We start from the raw sequence: 9,718 nt of genomic DNA on the forward strand, positions 1-9,718 counted from the left end.
ATTTAATACACTTTTCAATAAAATTAACCACGAGTACCCTACAAGGTTTTCAAATTACAATTATGAGCAACCTAAAATGCACTATTTGGTTACTAAATTTTCTATTGCCATCAGAGGTCCTAAATTATGGAACACTTTGTTAAATAACCAGCTGAAAAATTGTTCTTCGCTTTCTCTATTCAAACAAAAACTAAAACAAAAACTTCTTAACGATGTTAATGAATTAAATTCTTTTTAAGATTCTTTACTTCGTCGTCTTTTTTTTTTCTTTTCTTTTTTAACACCTATCTTATTAACTGGTCTTTAATTTAAATTTTCCTTAAATTCTTTTATTAACTTATTTTTAATTTTTAGGTGTAATTATTATTATTATTTTATTTTATTTTTTTTTTTTTACGATTTTTTTTTTGATTATAGATTAGTTACTGATCTTAACATACTTGTAAAATTTGTATTTATTTTTTATATCGTACAAAGTAATTTTATGTTTACATTTTAATGATTATACACGCTTGCTGATGACGAAATAAAAAATAAAAAAATTAAAAAAAAAAAAATATTAATCATTTAATGTTTCAATTAATATTTCAAGTTTAATTTAATTTATTGCGTGGTATCACCAAAGATTTCCGATAAAAATGTCTTTCAAAGTCTGAAGTCATTATTTTAATTTAATTTATTGTGTGGTATCCCAGTGGGCACGGTCAGAGGCAATTTAAGGGGGGGATGGAGGGGGGTATAGATGTTAATATATATTTTCTGTTAAACCAAGCCAAATTTCAGAACCATTTCAAACCATTTTCTGAAAACAAACACCTCCGCCCACCCACCCCAAAAAAGGTGATTTTCAAGTTATAGTTGGTTTTTTTTACGAATTTAGTCGGCTAGTTGGGCATTTTACACAATTCAGTTGAGACCTTTTTTTTTATAAGGCATTAATTGGTACTTTTTGAGGATTCACCCCCTTTTCCTCATTTATTCGTAGAATCGCCCCTGGACACGGTACATTTTTTAAAAGTATTTTGAACGATTTTATTTAGCTTAAATCTAATAAAAACGTTCAAAGAACCTTTAAAAAACGTACCGTGTCCATTCGGACCCCTTCTGTATTTTAATTTCTCATTTGGTATCTTTACTTTAATTAAATCTCGCGCGGTATCGTAATTTCTTACCTGGTATGATCTTTCTTTCTGTGTTTTAATATTTAACAAATAAAGTAAACTAACCATCATTCAAAATACCTCTTATAACCTCATTAATTAAATATTATTAACTAAAACTCTAAAAAGCAAACTAGTGGGCACGTGACCTACAAAAAAACGTCTTTAGAACGTTGAAAAGACGTTCTTATTGTGACTATGCAACCAATCCATAACATACGATTCTTTTTAATATCGGTATCGCGTAGTATCGAACCGATACTAATGGTATTGACATTAGTTTATAAATAATACAACGCAATACGAGACCATCCTTCTCAGTACCGATTTACACGGTTATCTAGTTAGTCTAGTTGATAGTATTTTTCAAAAAAAATTCTACTTCTGTATTAAAATGCAAAACTGCGGTAAAATTCAATAGGATATGTTTGATAAAAGTTGGTATTTAAAAGTTAAGCTGATTATTATGCGTATTAATTTAACTAATATATTTTATTTTTATGATTCTTTTGTGTTTCTTTTGTTATTATTTTCTTTATTAATTCATCATAAAAAATTTGCACACTCGTAAGTAGGAATATTCAAAATTAGCTTAAAACTATCATAAAGTATTGTCCGATTCGCTTTGCAGTAATAAAAGGTATTACTTTAAGTTTTTACTTCATGTACCTATAGATGCATTAAAAAAAAAGTATATCACTTTTATTGCATTTTATTATTTATACATTTTTGACAGTTAAAGTATTTATTCAATTCTTATACTATGTGTGTATTTCAAAATGTAATATATTATTACAAATGTGGTTTGATTTTAGATTCCAGTTGAAAATTTTTCGAAATACTTTAATTATATATATATATATATATATATATATATATATATATATATATATATATATATATATATATATATATATATATATATACATATATATATATATATATATATATATATATATATATATATATATATATATATATATATATATATATATATATATATATATGTATATATACACACACACAGAAACATTGAAAACAACAACAACAACAACAATTTTTATTCTTTTTTTTAAATCATACTATATTATTATAATGATAGTAAATATAGAAATAATAATAACAATTATAATAATAACAAAAAAATTATAATTCTATTGATTGTAGTAAGTAAAAATAATTAATTAATAAAATAATTATTTTTAATTAATTATAATTATTTAATAATAATAACTAACTGATTGATAAGGATGGTGTCACTCAAACAGAATTCTGATCAAAGGAGTGACATCAGTTTTTAAATATAATATGATTAATAAAAAGCATACACACATAGAACATACATAAACTAAGTAAACATTTAAAAATCGTACTTTGATTATAATAAAATATAAACAAACAAGATATTAAATAAATAAACAAGTATATTATAAACAATATATTTAAACATTATACAACATTACAAAACATTAACTGCTTAAGCAGTTAATGTTTGTAACGATGTATAATGTGATTAACGATGTTAATGAACCACAGTGACCGCCAGGTTTGAAGTCTCCCCACATCAGATTTTTTTTTATAAATACTTAGTTGTATATATGAAAATAAATATTTGGTTAGTAAAAACCTCTAGGGGAATGGAAAAATGTATGAAAATCAAAAAATAAATTATAATTTTTAGTTAAAAAATATCCGCCATTTTCAAAAAAAAAGGCTATAATTTGCTAATCAAATACCGGCGTATTTTGATTTTAGACATACTCTGGTACACAACGATTTGAGTTTTATTAAATGGCGGTCAACAATTTATGTGCTGTTTGTTTTAAAATCTTTGGTAAAAAGTCAGCAAAGCTTCATAAAATATCTAAAGCTATTGAAGAAAAAATGAAAACCTTTATTTGGGATAGCTATGATCAAAATTTAGCAAACCATCCTAAAGTTATTTGTAGCAATTGTTATAAAAACCTTTATTGTTTGGAAAAAAACGATACAAAATACAAAATAGTGGCTAAAGCAAATTTCTCAGGTTAGCTGATAAAATTAATAAAAAACTATATTTAAGACTTAGTGTTTAATTAAATAAAGCTGTTTTATTTTTTATTAATTTTTTAAAAAGAAAGAGCTGTGTCTCAATGAACTTTAATAAACTTGAAAAAAAAACAACAACATTTAAACAGCTTGTTTTAGGAACTAATATGTCATCGATGTGTTTATTTTTATTGTGTTATATTTTTTATATTACTAATTTATATAGTTTTAGATTTTTTTTTGTTTAGATAAACCGTCAAGATATCAGAAGAACTTCAGATGTTTCAGAAATATCAAAAGATATTAACATTATTACTTCTGAGTTAAATGAAAATAAAAATGAAAGGATGTGCTTAAAATGTTATGGAGTTGTTAAGTCAGGCATTATTCATCTTTGTAGTAATGTTCAAGCTGTGAAAAATTTAGTTAATGCAGCATATGCATTGGGATCAGCAAGTGCAAAACGTGTCGCTTCAAATATTTTAAAAACAAAAATGGAAAAGGAAAATATTTTTAGAGGTAAAAAATTCACAATTGCTACTCATGGGAAACCATTAACTATTGTTGCCGGAACTACAGACAATAAATGTGACCATGCTAATTTTAGTCAAGTATCTTTTGGAACAATCATTGAGCTTATAAAATGTTTAGAACTATCTCAGTTTAAAACCAAAAAAATGTGTTCTATATTTAGAAAAAGTCTTGGCTTTCAAAGTAGCATTGAAGGAAATATTGTTAAAAAATTAGAGGCTTTAAAAGCAGAAATGAATGAATATTTTTCATGTAAAGAAGAAGAATTTGTTGAAGCTGGTGATATAGTAAATAAATAAATGGTTTATATTAAAGATATTGATGAATTTATACATGATATAATCACTGAAAGGAATATTGACCCTCTTTCTACAATTGTAAGAGTTGCTGTGGATTCTGGTCAAGGTTTTTTAAAGGTCACTATGAATGTTTTTAATCCGCATGATAAAACTAGCAACCAACCTAACCTTGATGATGATGGAGTTAAGCATTGTTTTATTGTTGCTAATGTAGAAGGAGTGTCTGAACACAATGGAAATCTTAGAAAATTAGTTGATACTCTTAATCTTCAAAATATTAAGTATTCTGTTGCATTTGATTTAAAGTGTGCAAACTCAATGTTTGGCATTACAAGCCATGCTGGAAATTATAGTTGTTTGTCGTGTGAAGGAGAGAGTCTTTTGGATGGTGGAGAAAAACGAACTCTTGGTTCCCTCGATTATCATTACAGTAAATACACAGAAGCTGGAAAACCAAAATCAAAGATGGCTGTTTATAAAAATGTTATTAATCCAAGATTATTATATCTTGAAGAGGATCCAGACACAATTATTGAAAATTTAGTTCCAGTACCTGAGTTGCATACATTAATCGGAATAGCTACAACTTTTGGAAAACTATTATCAAAACTATGGCCTGGCTTTGAAAAGTGGTGACTTTTCAAAGCCACTTTTACCAAAGTGTTAACTCAAATTACATATTTTTCAGAGGTTACCATGGCATTGGATTTGATGGCAACAATGCCAACAGACTTTTAGATAAGTTAGATGTTCTTTCTCGTGATATTGCTGATCAAGGAAAGCTTGATTTACTACCAGTAATTGAATGTTTAAGAAAGTTTCAATCAATGAAGCACCTTTGGAGAAAAAATTGGTGATATTGAATCTGTTGTTTTCGAATTCAAGATGTCTTATGCTAATTTAAGGGAATATATTAATACTTACTTTGAAAACGTTTCTTTGAATATACCGTGGAAAGTTCATATTGCAGTTAACCATATTGTACCATTTCTAAAAAGTACCAATACTGATAATGGCTTGGAATTTACTCTGAACAAGCAGGTGAATCTGTTCATCATGAGTTTAAAAAGACATGCAATAAATATAAGAGACGACAAAGCCACCCAGACTATGCTAAACGATTAAAGTCAAGTGTTGTGGAATTTTCAACATTTAATAAATAGTTAACAAGTTTACTATTCAATTTAATATATTTTGCTACACAACTATGTCAAAATTATTATTTACAAAGTATTTTAATAGCATGAAAAATACTTTTAATTGAGTATTGATAAAATAGAATGCTATTTTTGTATTTCAAAGCTTAGTCAAGATATTTTTCACATTAAATGCATTTTGTTGTTGTTTTTATACCTACATTCATTTTCTTTGTAATCTGTTATATAAATGTTCTAACAATTTTTTTAATGCCTTTATATTATGGGAGTGCACAAGTACAGAGTAAAAATTAGGTTTCTTCATGAAATAATGTGAAATATATGAACTTCAATAAAGTTAACGGTGTACCGCCCCTCCCCTTTTATCTAAAGTTTAGATATGTAAAAATTTTATTCTAGCCATTCCAATGGAGGTTCTTAATACCTTTACTTAACTCATATACTATGTTACTTCTTAATAAGAAAAAAAAATTGGATGTGGGGAATCTTCAAACCTGGCGGTCACTGTGGTTCATTATGGAAAGTTTTGCGTAGGTTGCGTGTGAAAAAAAAAAAAAGTCAAGTCTAATGACACGTTTATACATGCATACTAATTGAATTAAGTTTTTTAACTAGTATGTGGTTATGCATCTGCATTTGTATAAGAATTAGTCTAATTGTTATACAAATGCAGATGCGTAACCACATCCCAGTGGGCACAGTTCGTTTTTAAAACATTCTTTGGACGTTTTTATTATGTTTAAACCTCATAAAAACGTCTAAAAAACGTTTTGAAAACGTACCGTGCCCACTGGGATACCAGTTAAAAAACTTAAAGAGCAAAAAATTATACTTTTTGCATTTCTTTATAATGTTATTCACAAATACATATATACATAAAAAATCTTTTCATGTAATTCCATCTTAAACGTTCTGTATTTATACGTTCTATCTTATACATTCTGTTTTTTTCATGAACTACCGTAATTTGTTGTTTATACGCTACCATTATCTAATATAATAAAACGGTGATGACCTCTTTAATTATTTCTTTTAGCAATTTTTAAGCTTATAAATTTTTTACAATGGTTTCAAACAGTATCTTTAGACAAATTTTACATAAAATTAAAATCAAATAAAATCGAAAAATAAAAGGTAACAATGGAAGTTTGCTTATTTCATGGAAACTAGGTGTATCAAATACGTTAACTCTATCTGTTAAATTATTTTTGTAGTAACTTTCTGTATTAACAAAGAAATCGAACAACATATCAATAAAAAACAAAGTAATCAATGAATTTTTAACAACAAAAAAATAAAGTTATAAATGTGGGAATGATGAGCTCAGGTAAAAATTCAATGCATATAAATATATGAATTAAAACAACGTAAAAGTTATTAAAAGTTCTAATAAAAATACAATTATAATATAAAAATACAATTTCAATTATAATATTTTAGCAATATTAAAATTACTTTAGTTAATGGTTTAACGATAATTAAGTTTAACGATATTTAAGTTTAACGATATTTAAGTTTAACGATATTTTATATCGGCTTTTAGTAAGTGATTTTCACAGAAGAATTCTTAAATCAATTACCGTAAAATCGCCTAAGCTCCGTCACTTAAGCTTCGAACATTTTTTTATCACGCATAAATAAAAAATTTTAAATTTTTTTTCCTGAAACATACAAAAAATTATATTGATAATTAATATTGTAAAAATAAAAAAATGAAAAATAAGAACTAGTACTCAATATTTAATTTAAAATGAAAACATCTACTTTGACCGAACTTTTGATACCATCTCATAAGTTCGGCCGCTATATAAATACTAATAACGTATCACAAACTTAACGTCACAAATAATGAAAACTAATTTTTAAATGTTATTTTATAGTAAAATAATGATATAAATTCAGTAATACCAGTAACTAAGGAGAGCGTCGCCTCGGGTTCAAAAAAAAAGTCTTTTGGGGCACCAAAGAAAACAAAAAGGAGTACATAAAAAAAAGGCCTTTTAAACATAATTAGTAGTATTTTGAATTTTTATTGTAGTTAATCAACTATTTTATTACTTTGGTCATTATCACATTTGCTATGCCACTGGTTAATAAAATTGAAAATATATTTTACAATTAATTTAAAAAGGTTATTTCAATTAACAAAAAAAACATTAAATTGCTTTAAATGAGCTTTGTATATATTTATTGGCAATTTTTGAACGCATCGTTGATCATAGTAGAACAGGAAGATCCACACAACCAATTGTCACAGGATTCGTAACGCATCCATAACAGAGCCGGAAACAGCTTATTTTATTCTTTGAGATAGCTAACTTTCAGACGTGGAGCAAACTCCAAACATTTATTTGTTTATACTTATGTCAAATAGGATGCTTTGCAAAAACTTGCGATGATTGGAGGCTGGGAACAAAAAAGCCCCAAAATTTGTGCTCCCCTGCCCCAAATGTGAGAGCAACAAGTTACTGTTTTTAACTAGACTTACATTCATCGATAAATTTTAAATTTCATAGTAAAATATTTTAGCTTTCAAAAATTATGACCATATAAAGTTGAAACCCCCCTCAAATTGAGGGGGGCACAAATTTTGGGGCTTTTTTGTTCCCAGCCTCCAATCATCGCAACTTTTTGCAAAAAATCATTTCAAAGACCAAAAAAAGCTGTTTCCGGCTCTGCATAATTGCCTTGGAGCAGTAATTTTACTCCAAAAAAATGTCACAAGTCTGATAATTTTTGAAACTCAAGGAACCGTCAGTTAATTTTGAAATTATAAACAAATTTTTTATCAAAATAAAATACCATGGTGTGTATCCATTATAAAAATGTCAAAATTTACTGGTAAATTTACAGGTAAAGTTACCGGTAAATTTTACAATCGCAACACTCATCAACATTTCACAATATTACTGCTAATTGTCTCCTTCGTTGTTTATCTGCGAACGACCGAAGTTAGAGTATTTCGAAATTTCACTAATTTTTATAAAAAAAAGTAGTTAATTTTCAAAAAGTCAATAATTTTTTTTTGTAAATATAATTAATTTGGTGATTCTTAATAATACTAGAATTAAATATAATCATTTATTTCAATAATTTGCTTATTTTAGATTTTAATAGTATGCATTTTTTCAAATTGTTGTTTTGCTAAAAAATTATTTCAACAGGTTCCATATAAACATTATTTTTTTTTTTATAGGTTCATATTTACGAACTAATTACAAATATTATTTGAGAAAAAAAAATTTGTAAAATTTGAGTTTTGCATACTTTTTTTATACTTTTTCTTAAATGACCGAAGTTGCATGGTGTCTGAACTTAGGCGATTTTACGGGATAACGGAATGAATTTTACCTTAAAATTGGATTATGACCCTCGCAATGTTATACAAAAATTTGTTGATTGTTAAATTATTTAGTTTATTTATCTTAGTTTCGTTAAATTTTCTTTAAGTTGAAATTTAAACTTTGTTAAAGTTAGTAGTTAAATTTTTAATTACATATTTGGCCAGTACTGCATAAACCGCAACTGGAAAGCATAGTAAGTTAAAACATCTTTTTTTTTTTAAATTAACGTCAGTTTTTAAATAAAAAGTCTTAATTTTAAGATAAAAAACTTATTATATAAAAAAGAAGTTAAAAAGAAAAAAACCTAAATTAAAAATATTTGACTTCTTTAGATTTTTCTTTTTTAGTTAATGCTAAACAATGTCTTCCTACTAAACTAAACGATGTCAATGCCTTTCCTTAATAAACAGCTATTCCGCTAAACTCACTTATTTGGAAATTTATTTTGAACCTTTTTTTTTTAACCGCATCACAAACTGCATTGTCTTTAAGGGTTTTCTTCAGAGTTTGTTTGTTAAAAACATTAACCAAGCCATGGTTCATTAGATCATTTTACAATCTTTCTGGAAAATCATTTTTAGTTCAAGTTGGCTTATGTATTTGATGCAGAAATAATTATATTTTCACATACTATATTATGTATAAAACTCTGTACTTTGTTTTTAAATTTGAAAACGCATAAAAGAGTGTGCATTTGTAAGAAACACCACAGCTTTTTTGTCCAATTTGTTAAAATACTAAGAATATTGACATGCACTATTAAAAACTTTCATAAACATGATTTAGTTTTCATCGGCTCATAGGTTTGGAATGAAACTTGATTGTACCCTACACATTATTTTTACTTAATGCATTAATAGAATGGATAAGCGAATCTACTCCAGATACTTGTCTGCAAATTTGCTGGTACAATAAATGTAATGCCCGAGCGACAGTGTCGTGTTTGTGTTTCTCTAAAGAAAAAAAATGTTTTACCTGCTATTTCTGTCCACTTTGTGAAGTACATCATTGTAAATAAAACTGTTTTCGTAAATACAACACTTGAGAGAAGTTATAATAAGTGTTTTTTCTACGTGAGACTATTTACATGGTTTCCCACCTTATTTCACCTTATTTCGACATTGTTTCATTCAATTTCGACACTGTTACATTTTCTTGTAAATTACTTGTTTATTGACGAAATGTTGAATTAAACAGAG

At 26.5% G+C, this 9,718-nt stretch overlaps 2 protein-coding genes across 2 annotated transcripts in view; both read left to right on the top strand.

Annotated features, from left to right (window-relative positions):
- Positions 1–1,666: 1,666 nt before the first annotated feature.
- The window catches only part of LOC100198301 (endosomal/lysosomal proton channel TMEM175), a 20,172-nt gene continuing 12,120 nt past the window's right edge, over positions 1,667–9,718 (top strand). The window contains exon 1 of the mRNA XM_065815286.1: positions 1,667–1,800. The gene's annotated coding sequence lies outside the window, so the exon portion shown is untranslated. The remainder of the gene's footprint in view (positions 1,801–9,718) is intronic.
- LOC136089420 (uncharacterized) lies at positions 2,930–5,351 on the top strand. The gene is made up of 2 exons (XM_065815408.1): positions 2,930–3,186; positions 3,437–5,351. Exon 2 carries the CDS (start codon positions 4,019–4,021, stop codon positions 4,652–4,654), a length of 636 nt encoding a protein of 211 aa, XP_065671480.1. The 5' UTR covers positions 2,930–3,186; positions 3,437–4,018; the 3' UTR covers positions 4,655–5,351.

This window comes from Hydra vulgaris, chromosome 13, assembly GCF_038396675.1.
Source record: "Hydra vulgaris chromosome 13, alternate assembly HydraT2T_AEP".
Classification (NCBI taxonomy): Eukaryota; Metazoa; Cnidaria; class Hydrozoa; order Anthoathecata; family Hydridae; genus Hydra; species Hydra vulgaris.